Source organism: Typopeltis vanoorti, chromosome 3 (assembly GCF_054136105.1).
Source record: "Typopeltis vanoorti isolate ZY-2024b chromosome 3, IOZ_Tvanoo_1.0, whole genome shotgun sequence".
Classification (NCBI taxonomy): Eukaryota; Metazoa; Arthropoda; class Arachnida; order Uropygi; family Thelyphonidae; genus Typopeltis; species Typopeltis vanoorti.
Genome location: NC_143551.1, coordinates 122,692,279 through 122,718,986, shown reverse-complemented (window position 1 = coordinate 122,718,986; position 26,708 = coordinate 122,692,279). Strand labels below are relative to the sequence as shown.

At 35.6% G+C, this 26,708-nt stretch overlaps 1 protein-coding gene across 1 annotated transcript in view; it reads right to left on the bottom strand.

Moving 5' to 3' along the window:
• Positions 1 to 26,708, bottom strand: part of LOC150108532 (cAMP-dependent protein kinase catalytic subunit beta-like) — a 197,156-nt gene that overhangs the window by 139,995 nt on the left and 30,453 nt on the right. The window contains exons 2-3 of the mRNA XM_090390481.1: positions 25,728 to 25,789; positions 16,668 to 16,799 (exon numbers count right to left, since the gene is read on the bottom strand). Of these exons, the coding sequence (XP_090246607.1) occupies positions 16,668 to 16,799; positions 25,728 to 25,789 (194 nt within the window). The remainder of the gene's footprint in view (positions 1 to 16,667; positions 16,800 to 25,727; positions 25,790 to 26,708) is intronic.

Below are 26,708 nucleotides of genomic sequence, written 5' to 3'. Positions count from 1 at the left end.
ATTCACTTGGTTATACTATAAATCAAAGCCCAAGAAATTATATTCTTGGTTTCATCCTTTATCCAAGTATAAGCAAACAAAGTTTGAGCATGAAATCACTTCACTACTAGGCTACTTGTATATAGAGGCTAATGACTTCACATTAATTGCCTTAGGTATCCCATAATGCAATGGACATATCCTTATGGACATGTATAATGCTATGCATTATGGGAAGAGCCACTACCCAGACCAGTTTCAACCTTTACTGAGGTCTCATCAGTGGGAGCCAGACCCAGATGTGATACCAATGCTGAAGCAATGCGGAAGTCACACTTTCTGCATACCTACATTTGATTCACTTCTCCTATTCAATCTATCTGTGTAAACATTCTCAACATCTCTCCACCCATATATATTACATTCACAGCAATGTATCAATTCTTGAAAAATCCACACTATTTGATTATTCATCTTTTCTGTCTACCTACCTACTTATGCAATGCTCTCATTCAGGGCCGGCAGAAGTGGGCATGCAGAGCATGCAGGTGCCACTACGAAGGGGGCACCGGGGCACAGGTCATAAGTTCATTTTTAAGAAACAAAATTTTTATCATAAAAACAAAAAATTCTTAGAATGATCAATATTAAAATAAAATAAGGCTGGATACACTGAATAAAAATTTTTAAAAAATTGTATATTGCCGGCTGTTTACAATTTTGCAGCGAGAGCAGGCTAAATGCTCGCCTCCCGAATCTAAAGTGAAACGGTGAACGTTTTTTATGCGCAGAAACGAATTTTCGTACAAAACATTTGTTGCTACGTAACCAGTCATATGGTACTGTAAAAACTCGATTGTAGCTTAAATATTCCAAAGCACATTACATTCGATTGTTTACTTAGGTTAAGTCCCGTGTGAATATTGTAAAAATAAATTTTGTTTGTCTCTGTATGGTTTGTTTTAGATGTTATTGTAAATAACACTCTGGAAGTTAACTGTATATACTGCTTTAATAAGAATATGTTAGAGTGTTAAAAACAAAGGCAATGTTTATATCGCCAAAGCTGCATGTAATAGATCTACATGGTGGCATTAGAAAGATTGTTATTAAAATTTGTTTGTATGAGAAAGGCTTGCAGGCTCTAAGTGTAAACATCTGCTAAGTCAGTCAGAAAGGTTCAAACAACTTTCCAATGGCCGGCAACTTACAATTAAAAGAAAGTGGAGGAGAACAAAAGGCGTGCCGAACTTGAAACTTAAGATGAAAGAATCATACCGATTCTTTGGGGGGTTGCCAAACTTCATGCAAGGTCTCAGAGGAGGTATAATAAAAAGGGACTGAAGCAAACAGAAGGGGCTGCACGGTTCCAGAGATTGCTGCAGAAGTAGAGGGGGCCCAGTTCCGGAGACGTCCACAGAGAGAGGCTGCCCGGTTCCAGACACTGTCAAAGAGGAGGCAGCTCGGTTCCAGACATTGCTAAAGCTGCCCGGTCCCAGACGTTGCCGAAGAGAGACAGAGTTGCTCGGTTCCAGACATCATCAGAGAGCATCCCAGATCCAGATGTTGGTTGAGAGAGGAGTTTTCCACTTCAGAAAGGAGCTTCTCAGTTCAATACGTCGCTAGAGAGAGAGAGAGAAACGACTTCTAGGCCACAGACAGGGCTTTCAAATTGCCAAAAGGAGAAGTCCCAAACGCCATAGAAGAGAAAAGTTTCCAGTCCAGAGGGATCCTGATTGACAGTTGACAACAGTTTCATTTTTCTTGGAGGAGGCATTTTCAGTTTCTTAGAAGCGGCAATTCAAGCTACTTGAGAAGGTAGTTGTCCAGGCATTTTCGGCGAGCCCAAGTAGAGGAAAAAAGGCGAGGCTAATTTCCCGAAGTGCCTTCGCTCGTAAGTTTTTCTTTTCGCCATGGGAGAATAACATTTTTCTGGAACTGTACAAGTTCCGCTATATTCCCAATTGATATAGCCGAAGCCAAAATTCCAGATGAAGATCTGAGATGAAAGAATTGCCACACAACTTTTAGGGAAAGACTTTTGACGGATTGTGAGATACAGAGCCTTTGTAAGTTCAAAACTTTTATATAATTCCTCTTATAGTTGTATTAGAAAGACTTTTAAGATATATGTTTAATGTTTAATAAGGTTAAGAAATGTCCTTAAGAAAATCAATTGGCATGTTAGAAGTTGATATCAAATTTGTAAAGATAACTTAACAGAGAGATTTAGGGGTAACCTCTTTGTGAGTAAACTTGGAGTTCAATAAGTAAAATTTATAAACTGAGAGTAGATAACGTTTTGTGTTAAAGAAAGTATTTTAAAGTTGAAGAAAAAAAGTTCTACATTTTGCTAAAGAGTTTTTATAGAAGGATAGAGAAAGCAATCTCCCTAATGTTTCAATTCGTGTACATTTCATAGTAATGTAAATAAATGTTATTTGACTTTCTTGTAAACATAGCACGTAATAATATAAACAAGAGAGATTCTGAGAGAGAGAGAGTGCACACAGCTACATTAGAATAACGGAGAATAAAGTATGAAGTAAAGAAAAAAGACATCACAAGTAATTAACAGAAATTACAAGTATACAAAGCTAAAATAATAATAAAATTTTACAATATCGCAGTAATGACACGATAGCAACAGTAGATTTATAACAGTACGCATCTCGATGGGCTACTGACAGCAGCGCAGTGCAGACTATTGTTTTGTCTCTGTGTCGTGTTATGTAATAATTTCTTGTGTGTATAAAATAGAAATGGAATCAAAAATTAAAAAAAGTTATCCGGTGCACAAAATCGTAAGCGTCTTGCTGCGAAAGCAGATATTAAGAAACAAACTGGGGCTCTTAATAAATTTGCTAAAACATTAAAATATTCTGATGCAGATTGTAACCAACTTGATACATCAGAAATCAGAGTTGATGAACCGTGCACATCATCCAGTTTGAATGAAAGTACTATTACAACTGTTGAACAAGACAAGATGCAGGATTTAAGTGAAAAACAGTTAGGAGAAGATTTAGTTGTAGTTGACCACGAAACTAACACATTATCAGGCTCTGTAAATTTAGAAGATCCAGGTGAATGGGGAAATATTGATGAAAAATTACGAGTTGATTTAACTGATATGGGGCCTGTTCAATAGAAAAATATAATATATCCGAGAGATACATATTGTCGTAAATTTGGCGACACATATTATAATAGAAAAATGGAAAACGGGGAGCTCGTGCCAAGAACATGGCTCATTTATTCCAAAACTTTAAATTCTGTTTTTAGCTTTTGTTGCAAACTTTTCGCACCTACTGAATCAAGTAGTCTTGTAGAAGGTTATAACGATTGGAGAAATATAAGTACAACTTTGCATAGACATGAGAATAGTTTAGCTCACATGAAAAATTTTTTAAAATGGAAGGAACTTGATAAAAATTTAAAAAAAAAAACTACTATTGATTGCCAGACTCAAAGCATGTATGAAATGGAAAAGAAACATTGGACGAGTGTTTTAGAACGCTTGATTGAAATTATAAAATTCCTTGGTAGCCAAAATTTAGCTTTTTGCGGATCATCTGATAAATTATATGAAAAGAATAACGGCAATTTTTTAAAATTAGTCGAAGTGTTTGCAAAGTTTGATCCCGTTATGGAAACTCATATTGAAAGGGCCCTACAAGGAAACAATAAAGTACACTATTAGAGTAAAGACAGTCAAAATGAAATGTTGGAAACTCAAGTAATGCAATCAGGGATACAATTTTATTATCAATTCGAAAATCTAAATATTATTCCATAATTTTAGACTGCACACCTGATGCAAGTAAAACAGAACAAATGACCATTATTATTCGCTTTGTTTCCCGTGACAATGGAATTGTGAAGATCAAGGAAAACTTTTTAGGTTTTGCAGATATATCAGATTCCACAGGACGTGGTTTATGTGCAACAATAGTGGAACAACTGAAAAAATGGAATATTCCCATTGAAGACATGCAAGGTCAAGGGTATGACAATGGGGCAAATATGAAAGGGAAAAAATATGGGCTCCAAAATTTGCTTTTGAACAAAAATCCTTGAGCTTTTTACATGCCATAAGCTGCTCAGTCTAAATTTAATCATTAGCGATGCAGCCAAAGTGAATGCAGATACAATTAGTTTCTTTGCAATTATTCAAGAAATATACAATTTCTTTTCATTCTCTTACAAACGATGGGCAATCCTTTTAAAGTTCGACTTTAAAAGAATGAATTTAACTTTAAAAAATTTAACATTGAAGCAGCCATCAGAAACGCGATGGGAAAGTAAAATTAATGCAATCCGCCCTCTACGATATCAGTTAGGAGAAATTTACGATGCACTTTTTGAAATTTTAAATAATGAAAATTTTAATAAAGAAACTCAGCATGAAGCACAAACATTATGTGCTAAAATGAAGGACTACAAATTTATTTGTTCTCTTATAATTTGGCATGATTTACTTAACAGAATAAAGCCTGTGAGTAAAATGCTTTAATACAAAAATATGAACATTACACTTGCTTTAGAATCTATCGAAAACTTAAAAATATTCTTACAAGAGTATCGATCAGATACAAATTTTAAAGAAGTTCTAAAAACGGCAAAAGAACTGAGTGAGGAGGTAGATGGAGAACTAGAATTTAAAACTGGTATGGAAGTTCGACGCCGAAAGAAGACACGGCAATTTGACTACGAGCATCATGAAGAAACGCCACAATCGCCAGAAGATAAATTTAGAGTGAATGTGTTTTATACACTTCTAGACGTTGCAATGTGTTCATTAATAGAACGTTTTGAACAACTAAAAAACATATTATGATAATTTCAATTTATTGTATAGATTACTACAAATTAATAACGAAGATTTACGAAAAAATTGTGACGATTTACAGATTCTCTTGAATGGACGGTGACAATAAAGACGTAAATGCAATAGAACTATATGATGAGTTATGTGCTTTCTGGGATATCTTTCGAAAGGATAATTTAAATATTCAAAACCCTTTCGATATTCTTAATTTTATTGTGTCCAATAATTTATCTTTCCCTAACTTTTCAATTGCTTTAAGAATACTATTAACCTTACCTGTTAGTGTAGCAAGCAGTGAATTTTCCTTTTCCAAGTTGAAACCGATTAAAACCTACTTAAGAACAAGTATGTCACAAAAAAGGCTTGTTAGTTTGGCGTTAATATCTATTGAAAATTATGTATGTGCGGAATTAGATGTTAAGACCATTATTTCTAATTTGGTGAATATGAAATCAAGAACCCTAAAATTTTAATAAAAAAATTTCAAGTATATTTATGTAATTTTATTTATTTTCTGTTATTCTATAAAGATTTTATTTTTTGAATACTTATATTAATATTAATAAAATGTTCTAATTATTATTTCTGAATCTTTTCTTATTATCTTGAGTTTCTTTTATTTTCCTAAAAGATGGTTCAACTTATAAAAATTATTAAAAAATTTTTACAACTTACTAAGAATTTATTAAAATGCAAGAATTTTTTAAACTTTAGTTCAAATAAATTTTAACTTTAATTAAAATTCATTTCAATTTTGTTAGCGATTCGGGTCGGTGAGAAGGCTATAATCCCTGTATCATTATATTCAACGATTAAAGTGAAGTGGCTTTATCAAAATTTGCTTTAACTTTTGAGAATAACTTTTTAGAATTTTTTGAATATTCGGGTTTTTAATGATTATCCTGCCTAGTCAACACCTCCGGTTCATTACATTTAGCAAACCAACATGTGGCTGTTCTGTCAAAATTTATTTAAGAAATTTCAAATAATTTAAATTTTTATTATCTTAAAGGACCACGCACACACCTGGATCATTACAGGGGCACTTAGACAGACATTGCATGCGGGCGGCAAAGACCCTAGCACCACCTCTGCTCTCATTCTTACTGTCATCAATAAATCAATATATAAATCAATAAATTGGATCAATAAATAAACATAAAGAAATTAAACAACATAAAAACTCAACCAAAGACCAAGTACTTGACACTGCCATACAATAAATAAAATAATAAATGTGTAAGAAAGTTTTAAAACAAATCAAAGCTGAGTCTGCAGTTCACATTTCAGAGATGAACTGTAGCCTTAAATATACAAATATCATTCAAGAAAAAATATAATAAATTTAGTTTAATCCTTTATCCAAGTGTAAGCAAACAAAGTTTGCACCTGAAAATATCTTCAGGAATGAGGTAAGGTGGTACAACACTTAGGCAACTTGCAGCAAATGTGGACACTTGGATAAATGATTAAACTAAATTTATTATAGTCTAACCAAGTGCAAAATAAACTTCCAACATCATCCTCTTAATCCAGAGTAATAGAATAATAAGGTGGTACACCTGTTGGCAACTGGTATAGGTAAATATGACCTCTCCCATTGCTTCTGCATTAGTATCACCACTTCTGGGTCTGCGTCCCACTGATGAGACCTCAATAAAGGTCGAAACCAGTCTGGGTAGTGGCCCTTACCTTAATGCATAGCATTATACATGTCCGCAAGGAGATGTGCTTTGCATTATGGGAGATACTGAGACAAGGAGTGATAAGAGCTTGGTCCACATTTGCTGCAAGTTGCCTAAGTGTTGTACCACCTTGCTTCAGTCCTGAAGATATTTTCAGGCGCAAACTTTGTTTGCTTACACTTGGATAACGGATTAAACTAAATTTATCATAGTCTAACCAAGTGCAAAATAAACTTCTAACAAGAAAAAAATTAGAGTTTAGTTGAGTTTAATGTTATATATTGATTAATTTCTGCATGTTTCTTTATTTATTGATCCATGAATTAAACCTTGGAGATTCAGTGGCAAATCCTGAAAAAAAAATTTGCTTGATTCAGCTACAGAGGCATGTACTGATTTTTCTGAGATAAAAAAATCAGAACTCCATGGGGGAATCAGAAAGTTAAAGAGGCAATCAAGAAAAAAGAAGAAAGCATATTAAAAGTTCCTGGAAAATAAGTTAGCTTGTGCTCTTAGAGAATACAAAAAAAAAATGCAAGAAAATGAAGCACTGTGTAAAACTAGCTAAACAAAAATCATGGGAAGACTTGGGTAAAAATGTAGAAAATAAAGATCAGGAAGGTGGGAAAATATTCTGGAGGCTATTCAAAAAGCTTAGAAATTGAGGAAAGAGTACTGTAAAAGGAATTAAAGATGGTAAAGGTGACATGAAAACTGAAGATAACAATATTCTAGATGTCCATACTTGAAGTAGAAAAAACTATAAAAAACCTGAAATGTGGAAAGGCAGCTGTAATAGATGAATTTCAACTATAAAGGCTCAAATATGGAGGTATAAAAGTTTTTCAGTGGCTGCATTGCATGATTCATAGGGCCAAGTCAGAGGGTCGAATCCTGATGATTGGCACAGAGCTCTCATTCAGTTTTATTTCCCTTTATTTAAAAGGGAAATAAAACTAGATGTGAGAATTAGAGGTGTTTCCCTACTGAGTGTTTTTGGTAAAATTTTTGCAAGTATAGTTGAGAAATGACTAAGGAAAATTTTGGAAGGGAAGCTTGGTGAAGAACAAGCTGAGATTCATGCCAAATAGAGGTTGTCAGATCAGGTTTTCATTTTAAGACATATAGTTAATAATTCATGGGAACATAACAATGATTTGCATTTAAGTTTCATAAATCTGGAAAAGGCACATGATAAGGTGCCAAGCGGAAAGTCTCTATTTAAGCTGTAAGTCAGCAGTTACCATTGAAAGTGGTACAGCAAGATGGTTGATGTTAATTCAGGTGTGCAAAAGAAGGTTCACATTGTTATTCTCCACTGTTATTCATTATCTCTGTGGATCACATTATGAAGGAAAGTGGTATTAAATCTAATATCAAAATTTGATATGTTAATCTCAAATTTTGATATTAGATGTTTTTTTTAGTGGTGCTGCTTTTGAAATTTAATTGTTGTTTATATTGTGTTATTTTTGGGTTACCGAGAAGGTGAGGTCAGAGTCAGACACATCTGCAGTGGAAGAGAAGATAAGTTTCATTATTTAGTATAGTTAAATATAGTTTATACTTATAGTATAGGGTAAGTAAATACAGCAGACCATATAACATAGTATTTAGTGTTTGGTTGTAGTAGTTCCTTGGCACAATTTGAATGATGGCAGCTGTTGCAGCTCCAATTACAAATGGCATGTCACCATTTAAGGATTCTATTTTGCATAACATAATAAAGGATTTTGTGGCATGTGGAACTTTATGTATGCATCAAAGCAGTTGGATATGTGGCAAATGAGAGAAGGGGGAGAGTGCATTTATATGCAAAATGTAGGCAATGGGAGGAATTTAATGACTTAGATATTATAATAACTGACCTCATTGCATCAGGGGCGGGAGAATTTCGAGAGATGAGCAGTGCAATAAGTGTGAATAACGAGCGAAATATGAATGAAAAAATAAGAGTGGGGAGCGTGGAAGGCTTGAACAATTGTGGATTTCAGAGATGGTCTTGATTGGGAGATTGAATGGCAAGTAAGAGTGGCTAACTTGCAGAGAGAGAGAGAGAGATGAGCTGAAAGAGCTGGTGGAATGTCTCGGGAATGAGATGAGAAGTATGAAAGATGAGATTAGGCAAATGGAAGACATGAATGCAAGGTGAATCAGAGTAGTAGTGAGAGAGAATTATGGGAATGATAGAAGAGGAGAGAATAGAAACAGTAGAAGAGAAGAATGAGAGAGAAGTATGGGAATGATAGAAGAGGAGAGAATAAAAACAGTCAGAGAGAAGGAATGAGAAGAATGCGAGGGAGTGCTGGAACCAGCGACAGAGTGATGCAAGGACAGCAGATAAGTAGGGGAATGCAGAGTGAAAGAGTTAGAGGAGAGAGAGGGTAACGGATGCAGGTGAACAATCAAGGAACAGAGTGGTATGCGCTATGATGTATGGAGACTCGATGATTTGTGGTGTGCAAGATAGGATGCCAGAGGAGTGTTTGTCTGGATGAACGATTGGCTATGGCAATTAAGTAGGATGAAAAGGTGGATGAGATGATTGTGATGGTGGGCACAAATGAATTGAGAGGCAATATAAATCGGGTTATGAGAGATCTGAGATTCTTGCTTGAGATTGTATAAAAGAAAACACAGTGTGTTGCTCAGGTATGATAGTGACAAGCTGAGAAGAAGGCAGTAATAATGAATAGCATAATAGCCAGAATGTGTCAGAAGAGAGGATTGGAATATGCAGATGCTTCGAGGACATTTGAGGACAGAAAGGAACTGTATGTGAAAGACTGCTTGTATTTGAATGAGGAAAGATGTAGGCATTTGGAGAGATTGCTGTTTTCTGAACGAGTTGGTGTGTCAATGCAGGGATACTAGAATTCCCTAGCAGGGTGCTGAACCTCAAGAGGCTACCTCTGCAACTTATGGTAGAAGGGATGACCTCTTGTGGGAATGGATGCTTGGGGGAAGGGGGACGACATCAGATAACACTAAGTCCAGTGGGGGTCTGGAGGGGATAATGATAGGTATAGAAGCAGTGACATTTTAATGCTTTATATTAATGACAGGAGTATCTGGAATGAAGGAGATGAATTGGTGGCACTGATAGCATCAGCCTTGCCAAAGATTATTGGGATCTCTGAGATGTAGTTGACAGAAGATGATATAATAACAGGAATAGAAGCAGCAGGGTACAGCATTTTTGGCAGCATAGGAAGGGAGAACGTGGTGGTGGAGTACTGCTTATGATCAGTGATGACTTATGTCCTCTAAGAGTGAAGGCTTTGGAAGGCAGTGACACAAATGATGTTGAAAGCATACAGTGTGAGGTAGAGGTGGGCAAGACAGGATATTTAGTGGGATGTTGCTAAAAGCCAGGGAGCACAGAGGGTGGGGAGCAGGATATGTTTAGGCAGGCAGTTGAGCTTCGCAAATGCAAGAAGAATGATTGTTAAGGGAGGTTTTACCTACAGCAGTATAAGCTGGGAAGAGGAAAATGCATGTAGTACTAAGGGAATGGAATTTCTGGAATTCTTGAGGGACAAATGTCTTAGATAACATGTAATAGAGGGAACAAGAGGTTCAAGAGTTTTGGATTTGGTCATAGCATCAGAAGAGCTAATAATAATAACTGAGATGACATCTCTCCCTCCAGTTGGAGAGAGTGACCATGTGGTTTTGACTTGGAAGATGAATAGACATGCACGAGCATCAAAGAAAAGGGAATGTATGTGGAATTATAAGGTGGGTGATTATAATAGTCTTAGATATCAACTTGGGGCAGTGCCATTGAGGGCAAAATTGGAAGGCCAGGATATAATTAGTGCTTGGAAAATTGTGAAGAAGAGGACACAATTTGGTGTAAAGTGGATCAACCCCAGTTGTGGGTTCAAATCCTACCATGGAAATGACAAACAATATGAAACAGGAACAGCAGGTAAAAAAATAGATTATGGAAGAGACATAAGGAGAGGAGTGGAGAGCAGATGCATGAAGAATATAAGACTCAGGCTAGGAGAGTGACTAGTATGGTGAGGAAGGCAAAACTGGAATATGAAAAGAGACTGGCACTAAGATCCAAAGAAAATCCTAGGGAATTTTTTAGCTATGTGGCCAGTAGGAGGAGAAATGATTGTGGAAGAATGACAATGTGGGATTAAAATGGGAATAAAGTGACTGTTGCAGAGGACATAGTGGAGTTGTTCAATGAAAACTTTAATGGAGTATTTCATCCTGGAGGAATAGGGTTTAATACTAAAGGGATAGGGCAGGTTTGAAGTTTAGAAGTGCAAGAGGAGAGCATGTTCCAAATTCTGAGTTCGCTGGATGTCAGGTAAAGCTGTGGGACTGGATGGTATTTCACCACAGGGTTTGAGAGAAAGTGCTAAATAACCAACAGCTCTGATGACCTGTGCTTTTCAATGAAAGTCTGGCTATGAGAAAGGTACCCAAGGAATGGAAGGAAGGTAAAATAGTGCAATTGCATAAGGGAGGTAGCAGACTGGAAGTGTCTAATTATAGGCCAGTTTGTCATCAGTAGTTGTTAAGATCTTTGAGAAATTAGTGAGGGAATATATACAGCATTGGGCAGATGAAGGTAATCTTATCTGTGAGAATTAACATGGATTTATTAAAGGGCACTCTTGCTTTAGTAATATGATTGCCTTTTATAATAAAGTGACAAGAGCAGTTGATGAGGGAAAGGCATATACTGCCATTTTTTTGGATTTTGCAAAGGCATTTGACAGGGTGCCACATGATAAACTGATGCTTAAGTTGCAGCACATGGGTTTAGATGTCAGGTTAGTCAATTGGATTCAGACAATATTGGCATATACCTATCAGACAGTATTGGCTGTCTGATAGGTATCAGAGAGTTGTATATGGTGGGGCAATATCAAGGAGGCAGAAGGTTATAAGTGGGGTTCCACAGGGCTCAGTACTGGGACCTGTATTGTTTAACCTTTATATCAATGACATTGTCAATGGATTGCAAGGGGATATTCAGTTGTTTGCAGATTATGCAAAGCTGGGAAGGGTTATTAGTAATAGTGCAGATATGGCAGCCTTGCAAGAGGATTTGAATAAACTAGACAGATGGGTAAATGAATGGGGGAGTGTCGGTTTAATGCAGCAAAATGAAACGTCCTGAAGTTTCGGGATACATCGATAAAGGCTGCATTTCAGGAGCTGTACTGGAAGAAGTAGGGGAGACAAGAGAACCGGGGTTGATGATTGATAGAAAACTGAAATTCAGGAAGCATATTGCAAAGGTGGTGAAGGCAACCCAGAGGATTGCTGCAATACTGCAAAGGACTCTGACCAGCAGAAATAGAAGAGTTATCATTCTGTTGTATAACATCCTGATCAGACCACACTTAGAGTATTGTTCTCAAATTTGGTTCCTAGAATTTGAAGAGGATAAATTAACTGTGGAAAGGGTACAGAGGCAAATAACAAAGATGGTTTCAGGACTGTACAATGTTCATTATGAGGAACGGCTAAGGGAATGTGAACTGCAGAGTTTGGTGAACAGAAGTAGGAGAGGTGATATGATCGAGACTTTTAAACTGTTGAGAGGCAGTTACAAGTTAGAAAGACACTGGGGAGTTCTTTCACTTGGTGAAGCAGCAGGAAGGAGCGATGACAAGGGGTGACCATCTCTGGAAAGTATGAAAGCAAGCTGTGAGTAAGAGGTTGAGGATTGGTTTCTTTGCATGGAGGGTGGGTGAACCGTAGAATGCATTGCCTAATCGAGTAGTGAAAGCAAGAACGGTCAATGAGTTCAAGGAGTGGTATGATAGATTTTGTGTTTCCTAGGAAGGTCCTCCCGCAATGATTCTCTCAACTGCATGGAGGCCTGAATAATAATAATAATAATAATAATAATAATAATAATAATAATAATAATAATAATAATCTTAGCTCTTTACTTTATATAGATGGATACATCTCAATAAATCCTACACAAGTCTACAAGATTCCCTGACTAAATCATATAATTGTTGTAATAAAGTTGGTATGAAAATCAACAATAAAAAGACAATGAAAATAAACAGAAACATTGAAAACATCAAATGTATTCAGAATGGTGAAACGATACATTAAAATATTTCAGCTATTTAGGCACAAATTTTAGGGAAGATGGTAAATTAAATATGGAAATAGCAAACAAAAACAGTAAAAAGGTATGAGAGAAAATCATCTGAATAAATTTATATGGAATAAGAAAGAAATTATTCAAAACATTAAATTAGATGTATACAAGACAGTGATTTCAACACTGCCTTCTATATACAAGACAGTGTATGGTCACTTAAACAGAATGGGAGAGGAAAGATTAGGAAAGCAAGTGTTCTTTGCCAGATTGTCAAGAAAAAGACCTAGAGGAAGACTGGTGGACTAATACAGTAAAAACTGCCATAGAAGACAGAAATATAAGATCAGATAATGTTGGAGTCTTGATAGATAACAGTTTAATTTGGAGGAGAATTGTTGGATGGAAGTTAAAAATGGTGTAAATTTTTCATTTAGTATTATCATAATATCCTGTACACCTCCTGAGAGTACATACCAGGAATTTGATTATGATGATGATGAAATACACCTTTCGGCAGATATTAGAACCACTATTATCTTCTCACAATCAGAACCCAAAGGTGTTTTTTTTTTTCTTCAGACGAAGCTAAGAAAAATTGTGAAAGAGAAATGTGGAGCTCAAAGTGGATTTTAACCAAATAGAAGTTGTCAGAATCAGATTTTCACTCTGAGACAAACTGTTGAGAAAACATAAATATAATAAAAGTCTGAATTTAAGGTTTTTAAATCTGTAAAAATCACAAGGTAAGTTTCCTAAAGAAAAGCTATTCAAAATCATGCTATAAATAGAGCTTTATATACAGACTGATAGACAGAAGGCTAATTATTTCACTATATATGGGACAAACTGCCATGGTGAGAGACATATGGTACAAGAGAACCAGGTACCATTAGACAAGGAGTAAGACAAGACTGTTCTCTGTCACCAATTTTGTTTAACATGTATTCTGAAGCTATGTTAAAAGAAACACTACAGAATTCAGAAGAAGGAATAAGATTGGAGGCAGACAGATATTTGCAATACAATATGCAGATGACAAGGCATTATTATCAAATACTGAAACAGGACTACAACATCTGTTGAACAGATTACTGGAATCCTGTATCAATTATGGAATGAAAAATAACATAAGAAAAATAAAGGTAATGAAAATAGCAAGGAAAGAGGCATATATGGATATCAGAATAAATGGGAGAAAATTGAATCAAGTTAAGACATTTAAATATCTAGGAAGTGTGATTAGCAGTGATAGAAGACGTAAAAGTGACATAAAAACAAGAATAGTGATAGGAACAGATGCCTTTAATAGAAAATGGAATTTATTCAGAAGAAACCTAAAAGACTAATAAAATGTTATATGTGGAGTGTTGCCCTCTATGCAGATGAAACTTGGACATTGAATAAAGAAGAAATTAAGATTTTGGAAAGCTTTGAGATGTGGATTTGAAGAAGGATGGAAAAAATCAAATGGACAGATAAAATAACTAATGAAGAGGTCTTAAAACGAGTAGTAGAAGAAGAAGAAGAAAGAAGTCTGTTAAAGAGGATAAAAAGAAGAAAGGGAAACTGAATTAGACATATTCTGAGAGGAAATGGAATCATCAGAGATGCCATTGAAGGAAAAATAGACAGAAAAAGACCCAGAGGAGGGTAAGGAAAGCAATGCTAAATGCTGAATGGAGACAGGTACAACCTTGAAAGAGAATGCTCAGAACAGAAGAGAGTGGAAGGAAAGTTTTTGCTACTAAGAAAAGAACCTACTCAATTGCAGAATACTTAAGAAGATACAGACTGATATCCCATGCTTAAGTTGTAAACTAGATGTCAGAATTGAAGAAAGTAGAAGAAAGGTGATGTAATGTAAAATCAGATATACAAGGATGCTGATTATTTCCACTGCTATTCATCATCAATGTGGGACTACATCATGAAGGAAAGTGGCATTAAATCTGATATTAAAACAGGAAACAGTCAATTCAGCCTTTTAATTTATTATTATAATTATTATTGACAGCTCCAAGGAGTCCAAAGACTCACTGAGGGAGGGCACATACTCCACAACTTCCATCTGCACCACCTTTAAGCCAATTTTAACTTATGGATCTGACCGCCATGTCAGGAATAAAATAGCTGATCATAGACTAAAGATGTAGACATGGAATTCCAAGAACAATTAGGATAGTAAGCAGATATAATCAGTTACATGGATGCTAAACTCCTAAATAGCTAGTCTAAATGGATGAGTAGAGTAAAATATCCACTCTCCAATCAACAGACTGTGGGTTCAAATCTTACTATGGAAATGGATGTTTGTAAGTGCCTTTAAGTAGGAGATGAATTTCATAACCCATTGTGAGACTGAAGATCCACTAATATTGGAAGCTTTAAATTGACTTGAAAAGTTCTATGTTTGTCTCTAGAGCAGTATTTATGACCATGCAAAATATAAATAAAAATACAAAAAGTAAATATGGGAGAGAGTTAATAAAACAAGATAATTCTAGTACAAGGTTTCAGGACAATCAAACTGAACAATAGTGTTATGAGCACAGTATGAAAATCAACAATTAAAGAGATAAAAACCGAAAATAGGCAGGAATCTGGAAAACGAGATCTGCCCTCTCAATGGAAAACCCAGAAGAAGAAAGTAGTTCAACTCTTTATGCATAATGTTGAGTAAAGATGACATATTTGGAAGCAGAGAAGATAAATAAAACAAGCTGGTATAGTGAGGGGGAGCCAGGTGAATACATTTATATGGAATAAAAGAGAAATTAGCCAAAACGAAAACAACATACAAGACTGTGTTCAAGACAATTTTAACCTAAGGATCAGGAATAAAACAGCTGATCGAAGACTAGATGCAGACATGGGATTCTGAGAATAATTAGGATAGTGAGCAGATACCATCAGTTACTGAAAAGAATGAGAAATTAAATATTCTGAAGGAACTTTAATGCTACAATTTTATGTCAAGTTCCTTCAGAATATTTCATTTCTCATTCTTTTCAGTAACTGATGATATCTGCTCACTATCCTAATTATTCTCAGAATCCCATGTCTGCATCTGGTCTTCAATCAGCTGTTTTATTCCTGACATGGCTGTCAGATCCCTAAGTTAAAACTGGCTTGAACACAGTCTTGTATGTTGTTTAGCATTTTGGATAATTTCTCTTAGGTTTCTCTTCAATTCTAAGGTAGTATACAGTATAGTCACTTAAACAGAATAGGACAGGAGAGAAGAGGACAGGGAAGCAGAGCAAGTGTTTCATGCTTAGATGGCAAGAATAGACTAAGATGATGTTGAGAGGTGGCTACAGGGTTGACACTGGGGAGTTCTTTCGCTTGGTTGAACAGTGGGAAGGAGTGATGACAAGAGGCTATCCTTGGAAGTTACGAAAGGAAACTGTAAGTAAGAGGATGAGGAGTGGTTTCTTTGCATGGAGGGTGGTTGGGCGATGGAATGCATTGCCTGATGGAGTGATGAGAGCGAGAACGGTCAATGAGTTTAAGGAGTGGTATGATAAACTTTGTGTTTCTTAGGGGGGGGGGGACATCCCCTCAATGAATCTTGATGGACTTTGTGTTTCTTAGGAAGAACCTCCCACAATGAGTCTTTTTGACTCCATGGAGGCCTGAATAATAAAATAATAATGATGATGACCAAGATGTGATTTGAGTGTTAAAAGTGTGTTTAGAAGAACAAAATGTATGTGACCATACCGGAGCCCAGACAAAGATTAATTTTGAACAAACAACCATTGAAGGTATATAAAAAGAATTTGATTACTTATTTTCATGTTACTTTTTATAAATTGATCCCATTTTTCCATGCTATATTAAAACATAATTTAAATATTGAATGAGTGCCAAAAATTGCAGGTTTTGCCATTACATTCAATTCAACAAATAACATCGTAAATAAAATCTTTTTTTTTTTTCCCTAACAAAGTATAAAGGATATTGGACTTAGCTTCAAAATTAACTTGTGTTATCTTCAGAGGAACAGACATGTGTATGTCTAAGTGAATGGGTTATTAATTAAAAACATCATAACGAATCATAATTTACTCACCTTTTCTTTTGGCATTATTTTCATAGCATAATATGTTTTAAATATAATTTGCTGAACAAGAACTACAGTTGAAAAGGAGCCTTCATGAAGTACTTTTTTTATCTCATAGTCTGACAACTGTCCACCATCATCCTAAAATAAGATAGATGCATTCTGGTTGTCACATTAACTAATTAATATTTAATGAGAATTAAACAACATTACTTCTTTAATCAATGAAGACAGCATCAGAATACCAAAGGACAAATTTGACAAGATAATGATTGCACTTAGTACTAGCAATTAGGTTTACATATCTGATAGCATGTAATGAATAAAAAATACAGAGGAAGAATTACAGACTTGGTAACACTTTCAGAAGCTAAAACTGTAAGTGAGCAGTAAAGTAACTCCATACCTAGGGAAAGACCAACCTTCAACAAAACAGTGCTACCCTCCATCATTAAACATCATTTTCCTTAAGTAAAGCTTCATTTCGGCAATGAAAACATTACTTAGAAACTCTAGAATTCTAATCTTTGAGTTTCTTATTTGGTTTTAAAACTATGTGGGATTTAATATCCCCTTAATTTAAGAAATTAAACATCATATTACTATCCACATATTCCTGAATTCTGACATTAACCAACTTTTCCAATACCTTAACTGCTGCTCCTGAAATACTCCGATCTATAATTGTCAACAAATGTCTTAAAACACCTGTAAAAAAAAAAATCTTAAATCTCAATCTTCCTCTCTTACACTCATATGGAACCCTGATTTGAGTCTGCTACTGCTGAGACTCTGAGAGTGCTGAAACAACTAAGTCAAGGTACTACCAAAAATTCGCTTGCACTTTATTATAACACATGGGCCAATATCCCATCTAATACTATGGCTGTATTTGCCACAGTAGTATTAGATGAAATACTGCCAGTATTGTGACTTTCCTGTTATAAAGCATGCTGAACACAATCCTGTCACCATCACATACTTCTCATTATTATTATTAATATTATTATTATCATCTTACCTCCATGCAGTCAGCAATTCATCGTGAAAGGCACACACTGAACATATTGTTCATGCAACTTTTCCTTAGACTGATTCAATGCGTCTACATTCACAACACAATCAGACAATGCATTCCACTCTCCATGCAAAGAATCCACTCCTCACTCCTCTGCTCACACCCTCCTTATACAGTTTCCAGTGATGGCCTCTTGTTCTACCCTCCCCCATCTCCCATTCTATTAAAAATCTCTTTTATGTCAACCTGATAACAACCCCTGACTAGTTTATATGTCTCAATCATATCCCCCACCCCTCTCTTCCTCCAATTCACAAGGCTTTGCACCTTACATTCCCTCAATCTGTCCACATACTCCACATTCCAAAGATCACTGACCACCTTTGTGAATCTTCTCTGGACCCTTTCCAACATAGCTTCATCACCATGAAAACCTGGCGACCAAATCTGTGCACAATAATCCATATGAGGCCTGATCAAGGCTTTATAAAATGTAATATAATAGATTTAGTTTAATCCTTTATCCCAGTGAGAGCAAACAAAGTTTGCGCCTGAAAATATCTTCAGGACTAAATATAGTGTTGTACTATCTTATCCAGTAAGTAGTGCAACACCAAGGCAACTCGTGGCAAAGGTGGAGCAAGCTACCAGGCACTTCTAACCCAGTATCTCCCATAATGCAAAACACATTTCCTATGTGGATATGTATACTGTTATGCATTAAAGGGATTGGCCATCTACCCAGACTAGTTTCGACCTTTATTGAGGTCTCTTCAGTGGGAGCCAGGCCCAGAGCTGGAGATACCAGGCAGAAGCAGTAGCAAGTCATCTATGCCTATGGGAGTTGCCAAAAGGTTTATCACCTTTTTTTTAAAAATTACTCTGGATTTAGAGAAAGATGTTGAAAATTTATTTATCACTAGGTTAGACTATAATATAATAGATTTAGTTTAATCCTTTATCCCAGTGAGAGCAAACAAAGTTTGCGCCTGAAAATATCTTCAGGACTAAATATAGTGTTGTACTATCTTATCCAGTAAGTAGTTTCAACAGCTTTATAAAATGGCATCATAACCTTTATATTTCTGCATGTCAGAGTCCTCTGAATCATTGCCATTATCTGATGTGACATCTTCATAACTTGTGCAATGTGGCCTTGAATGTCAGGTCCTTATCCAACATCACTCCTAGATCTTTTATCTCCTTTACTTCCTTTAAAGCTTCCCCACCAAGTGTATACTCTGCATCCCATCATTGCTTACCAAATCTAAAAACCTTACACTTTGCAACATTGAACTGACAGTTCCAACTGCAAACAGCTGCATATCACTAGTTAAACCCATTCCAATATCATTAACACACAAATTGAATAGCAATGTCCCAAAACTGATCCCTGCAGTACTGGGATACTGCACCCGCATATACAACTTTCTGATACCTATCTGACAGCCAGTCACTGATCCAAATCAGAGGTCTGTTATCCAATCCCATCTGTTTCAATTTATTTAATAGTTTGTAGTGTGGCAGTCTATCAAAAGCCTTTGCAAAATACAAGTACACCACTCTATATGCATCTCCCCTGTCCAAGGTATTTGTCACCTTGTTAATACATAATCAAGTTAATAAAACATGATCTCCCTTTAACAAACCAATGCTGATAACCACAGAGTATACTGCTGTTATCAACCTATTTCTGTCCTACTTCCCACCAATCTCTCTAGTACTTTCAACACAATTCCAGACATACAGATTGGCCTATAATTTGAAGCTACAGTCTTATCACCACCTTTATGCAGTAGAACAATTTCACCCTCTTCCACTCACTTGGAACCTATGCTGTTGTAAGCCTTATTAAACAGGCATGCTAATGCTACTGCCAATTCCCTTGAACATTCCTTAAGATGTGTGATGATATATCATTAAATCCTATCGCCTTATTGACATAAAGGTTATTTATTCCCTCAAATACCTCCTGCTCACTCACAATTAAGCCATCCTCTTCTATGTTCTCTACGTTTAAGTTTGTATTGAAAGAAAAAAAATTCAAGACATCATGAAAATGCCCTAATTCAGGTCACTAGCATTTCATAGCATTGTCCACATACTTGTGATATTAATGATGTCTTTCTTATAAGAGTGCTGAAAATAACTGGACTGGCTAACAGTCCAACTACCATCAGTACTAGTTGAGTCATCCATGATCATCATTAGCTGAGTCTTCTTTCTTGTTATTGAGAATACATAATTGGCAGCAAATCTATACATCAAGAGCAACTTCATGAAAACAGAAGGGAAGTCCTTCTTCCGACTAATGGAAAACAGAAAGCTTTCAATTTCTGAAGAAAAACTAACCACTCTTTAAAGGAAAAAAAACATGCCAACAAATAAAAGCAGACATACAAAAAAAAAAAAAAACACTTGAAAAACCAGTGGTGGTGTTTACAGAAATCTAAGGAAATGTAAAAGCATGTTAAACCTTTTGACTACATTGGCTTCTTTAGGTTAATCACAGATATAGTGGAAATATTCCACGAGTATTTTGGTATTGTATTCCATGTAGAGGAGTTTACCAATAGGAAGGAGGACAGAAAACTGACAGTTCAAGAATGGAAGTGTTTAGAATATTAAGTAACCTTGACATTAATACGGCTGTAAACTAGATGGGATATCACCACTCATATTATGGGACTGTGCAAATAGAGCTGACAGTCAATGACTTGGTTGTTCAAAAGAAGTTTGGAAACAGGAACAGTCCCAACATGACCTAATGAAAGTGAAAAATTTTGGTTAGATCACTGAAGAATGTGAAACTGGATCTGTTAACTGGGAAGTACTATGGAAATTTTATCAAGCTATCCACCAAATATTAATTTCATGTCAAGTGTGATCAGCAACAGCCATCTATGAGATCCATTCATGAAGAAAATAGGAATGAAGAAAAACTGTATCTTAGCAACTGTGCTCTTCATTATCTTTATTGCAACAATTCTTCATCTCATTAACAGGAAACTTCTGCTAGGAGTCAAAATAACCTAAAGGAGGGAATAAAAAAACTTTTTAAACCCTAAGAGATTATAGCCCAAGACAACCAAAATATCACTTGCAGAACTTCAAACATGATGACAATTTTTGCTCATTCTGAAACAACTTTAAATCACTGTTTGACTTTTCATAATAAAAGAAGTCTATGAACAAATCGATCCAAGGATAATTAAAAAGATGCAGGTCTGACTTTGTAAGAGTTAAATACAGGCAACTTTCCACTTGCACAATTGGCAGTCATGCCTTGTAGTCCTCCACGAAGACACTGGGCATGGTTTCAGTCCATTTATGCTATCACCTTTCTCTCTTTCTCTCTCTCTCTAACCCAGATGGCACTAATGAGAGTGCTATATCACTAAAGGCAGCTGATCTCCTGGCATTATTCTTCTCTTCCAACTCACATAGATTGCCAAGGCAAATCACCTCTAATTATATCAGGAACAATGCACTGTAGATCCCTAATAGCTTTCTGCCAAAAAGGCATCAGAGGAATCTTTAACAACCAAGATAATGAAAAAGGCTTTCGGTTTTGATGGTATTCTTTTCCTCCCTCCCAACTGTACTTAAGAGATGTGTCTAACAACTATCATCCTTGACTCTGTGCTCTCTAAATATATGAAGGTCATCAGCAGTCAACTTCATCACCTCAAGAACCACCAGCTAATCACTGACAACAGCATGAAAATGAATTCACCACTCAAGATTCACAGTAGATTTCCTCATCTATATCACCAACCTCTGGATACATGTCATGGAAAGGTTTGGAGAAACCTGTGCTGTTTCAACATTTCTAAGGAATTTGATAGTCTATCATACATGAATTCTTGGCAAATTGGCATCCTATCATCTCTGCCTCCACTCATTGCAACTGTATCACCAGTTGGCAGTTATTGGATCATTCATTGTGTATAATAAGTAGATAGTTCAGATTTTCTTACTAATGCAGGTGTTTCACAGGCAGGGGCGAATGCTGGTCTTAAAATTCACGCTTGCTCTTGTTATCATTCAGGAAGTGAGAGGTGTGATTGAAGTCTGATTAGCGGAATAATGAATTACTGACCATTTAAACTATATATTTAGAAATTTATGTACATTTAATCATACAAATACAACATTTATTTTACAAATGATATTCTTATCTTTTTCAATTTAGCTACTTGAATACAAATTCTACCCTACGGTTCTTCTTTATGAACTGGTCAATAACATCATCATAAAAAGTTGGTTGTAACTTAATTTTCCCAAGCAACATGCACACTTGTAAAGGCTGGCTGAAGCTCACTGGCTAGACTGACTTTGACTGCATATGGCCTGTGCTTAAGACGACATGAAGGGAGCGGAAATGGCTATGTGCGCACATGAAATCACAGTGCTGCAGCGAGGATCTGGGAGCTCCCACAACCGAGCAAGCCAAGGCACCTTTGACTAGATGAGCAAGCATCGGCCTTCGATACACAAAGCTCAATTATTGCCGCACAAGCTTAAGACATCTTCTGTATACAAAAATAAAAGCCTAAATGGAATGCTTACAAACGTATGCATTTACTGACAAATAAATATTACTTTTTTCTCAAGTAATGAGCTTATGCAGCAAGCATGGAAAATTCTCCCCTATCCACAGGGCTCTATTATATCACCCAATCTCTTCCTCATATACATAACTGACATTCTCTCTCACTGGCCTCAAACCTGATTGTGCAGTTTTGCCAATAACAGTACTGTCCATTTTTTATACTCATACAACAAACCTTGCAGCACTCAAACATTACAAGCTTTAAGACCTTCTACAATCAGTGACTTAAACACTGGCTCGATACCATCCTTCAATGAGGTGATGATAACCTTTCAATACTTCTGAAACAATTTTTGTCTTTGTCTTTTTTTTTCCTCATCTTATCTTCGATAACACTTAGCTCAACATTTAAGATCAAATCTCTCTCTTCTTAGCCTAATACTTATCTGTAGTGTTTCCTGGCACAAACTTCTATAGCATCCAATTTATATTTTCATTCAAGATCCCTTATTTGTGTCCCGCTAACAACTCTGTACAAATCCCAAATCCACCCTTAGAGTACTCTCAAATTTGGGAGGGAGTACCAAAGGTCCCTCTGAAACTCCTGAATTCTCTTCCAAAGAGGGCAGTTGCCTTAATGACTTTTCACAGGCTCCACAACTGTGTCTGCATTTTCTATAGATACTTCCACAGGTGCTGTTCAGCATAAACGATATTATTCATTCTTCCCATATCTTCTAAACCTATAATAACATGAGCAACAGCTGCCCAACATCCATTTACAGGTTCAACTGTTATCCCACTGAACATGCTGCTCCCATTCATTTTTAATTTCATCTACTTTTGTTCTCTGAAGCATCCTTCTCCATGAAGTATTCTCCCAAAGATTTACCTCCAGCTCTTCAAAAAGATCAGATTTCTTCTTTCTTAACCCTAACTCACATGGCATTAATTTACGATAGTCTTTGCAACCTTTCATGTGTGAGAATTTATATTTTAAAAAAAGTGCTTCAACAACCTGCTATAGATGATTTAGTGCAAATACCTGTCACTCAAATGGATGGAGTACTAGAAATGTTAATCCTTTACCATATCTTCAGAGCCATCTTTCAGAAAATGCTAACAATGAATAGGAAATTTAATGTCAAATTCGAATGACACTGATCTTTGATAGTCTTTGCAACCTTTCATGTGTGAGAATTTATATTTTAAAAAAGTGCTTCAACAACCTGCTATAGATGATTTAGTGCAAATACCTGTCACTCAAATGGATGGAGTACTAGAAATGTTAATCCTTTACCATATCTTCAGAGCCATCTTTCAGAAAATGCTAACAATGAATAGGAAAGTTAATGTCAAATTCGAATGACACTGATCTTCGAATGATCTTTGATAGTCTTTGCAACCTTTCATGTGTGAGAATTTATATTTTAAAAAAAGTGCTTCAACAACCTGCTATAGATGATTTAGTGCAAATACCTGTCACTCAAATGGATGGAGTACTAGAAATGTTAATCCTTTACCATATCTTCAGAGCCATCTTTCAGAAAATGCTAACAATGAATAGGAAATTTAATGTCAAATTCGAATGACACTGATCTTCGACTGACTGGGATATCCAAGTTGCAACCAAATCCTTGATCATGTTGTGTTATCTAACTTTGCCATATGTGATGTTCATGCAAAACAGACCACAGCCACCTGACAAACACCTGGAAAAATGCCATCAATGCCATTTTGAAAAAATCTTTTTAGACTCATTGTAAAGGTAGGTGCACTACCATCAGTATTTTAAGTGAAACTGGTTTGAATTAGCTTGAGACAACAATTATCCACCACCAACTGCTCTAAATTGGCCATCTGGATACTATTTTTCATAACTAGAAAATGTCTCAAGGCAAACATGAAATCAACACTGACATAAACAACTGGGAATATCTGGCTCCAAATCAGCTGAAGGAAAAAGATGGCTTCTAAAGCTCTCAGTATTTAAATATTGTGCAGCATGCCAAAGACACTCACAAGTGAAGGATAAGAACAAAATAAGAAAAAAAAACATGCTAACCATCATGAAAGGTCATGAAGATTATGCTTTGGCCTAATCAGCCATCTCAACATTTACCAGTATATCATTTTTTTAAGACACTAATATTTGTTCAAGAGTGACTGTCAATGATTCACATGAGATATCATAGAATCCTAAATACCTAACACAGTTTGTCTACCTCTATTCTCACATTAGTTCTTTCACATCAATAATTGCATTATCTCTTCATGGATAATACATTCTTACAAAATAATCAGTTCTCAGCAATTCAATTATTTCTTCTGTCATCTAGCATCTGTATTCATTAAAGTTATCCTTCCATAATCATGCTTCCTTCTATTAACTACTATATAGTGAAAGAACTCTCTATGATTTATCTCATCATTTGATTTTTGCCTTACTTTCAAGTCAGGTCACTCTTCTTACCTAGATTATTTTATATAGCTAACATGCTTTCTGAACATATTTCTCATTATATTCTCTCCACAACAGTCTCTGATATCAAACAGAATCTTCTCTTCACATTGTTTTAGGTAATTATTCCTCAGTAGCTATATAATTCCATTTTCTAATCCTCTTATTGTATTCCAATCTGTATCCCCACAGGTGAAATCCCAATAATAATAACTACTTGCCTTGTATTCAATGAGCTAATTTGCTAATGAATACTATCGACATTCCAATCCTATAATAATGACTATGTATCTATTTTGTTCTGCTGGTCTCTATCTCACACCAGATGGCCTCAAATGTACTGCTTTCCAAATCATGGCTTCCTTCTTAATGAACTTCTACTAATGGTTGGTTGTAATTTATCTGTTATTATCAACAATACCCACTGTCATCCCTGAAAACACAACACCCTTTACATACATCTCTGTAAAACTATATTCTTCTCCAGAAAAGTCTCATTAATGCTTAATATTAATTAATGCCAAAAATTCCTTTCCCTCTTAATCATGATGAATCTAGTATTAGCATAGGTATCCACTTTATTTAATTAAATCATTGGTGCAAATGGAAGTAAAAAACAACTATAATATTTTCTGCTTGATTCAATTTCAGTTTTTTCTGTTTGATTCAATTCAATTCAAAAGTAATTTTACCTTTCCAGATATTTAATGTCTTATGTCCAAAATTCTTAACATTATTTTTCTGATTATTGCAAGCTCTCATTTTAAGAAATTTCTACTCTAAGTTTAACAATATTCGTTATTGCTAATCAAAAAACAATCAATACCAGGCATCTAGAATCAAAATGTCTAATTTTGTGAAACTTATTCTCCTATCCACTAATGTACTTCTGATTTTAGAACTTTTGTGTAGAATTAATATAAAAAAAGAGGAGGAAAATAATGCATACACCCATATTAGACATGTGTATTATTTTATGTGCGCACGCACACCCACACACTTACAATTCTAATAAACCATAAAACAGATACTTACAAAAATAACTCCATTCCACACCATTTCAAATTTTATTCTATCACTTTGACTAATAGGTGGGGCTGAAAAAAAAAATAATATTCTATAACAGGTAATTTTGAAAGGGAAAGTTTATCTATAATTATTGCTGATCTCCAATGAAGTCAACAGACTTGTCACAGTGAACCAGCAACATATCTATCACACTAAACCTTATGCTCATTCACAATACATGATGGCACATGCATTTCCTGCATCACCATGTAAAAAATCTACACTTCCTTTCCTTGAATACTGCACTATTGAACAACTTCCAGATATGGTCTCTTATTATTCCCTTCACTCAGTAATTCTCCATGCATTAATCTGTTAACTCTTCCCACCAAATGAAATATCTGTGACTATGGTAGCACCACCTCTTTTCTACTTGTCTACTAATTCTGCAATTTAATTTCCTCAATTTCTCCACATAACCAACATTCCAGTCCTGATATCATCTTAGTTAATTGTCTCACCCCAAAGTTTCTTTATAAAGGAAAATGGATACTACATTTGAACACAACTATCCAGCTATTCGCTGCACTTTAAAGTGCAGCAGTATAGCTGGATATTCTGTACACACCCTACATTAATAAGTGTAAGGTGTATACTTTACACCTTATTAACATAAAAACAGCAATAAAGACAGTGGGAATGTGAGTGTAAAATACCAGAATTAGTGTGGGATAAAGGATGAGAAACACAAGATAAGGATGAAGAAATGGCCTCACCTCAATGGCAGCAACAGAGTTAAAGGACTCAAATGATGGGATAAGGAACTGTGGGAAGAAAAGGGGAATTGAGGGGGGGGGATAAACTACTGTGCTTATATACTGATGCAAGGAGTATTAGGAATAAGGCTGAAACATTTCTGGCCTTGATACAGTAGTCCATTCACAAATCACTGGTGTCAGTGAGAGGCGATTAGTGGAGGATGATGTACTAATGAGAATAGAATATGAT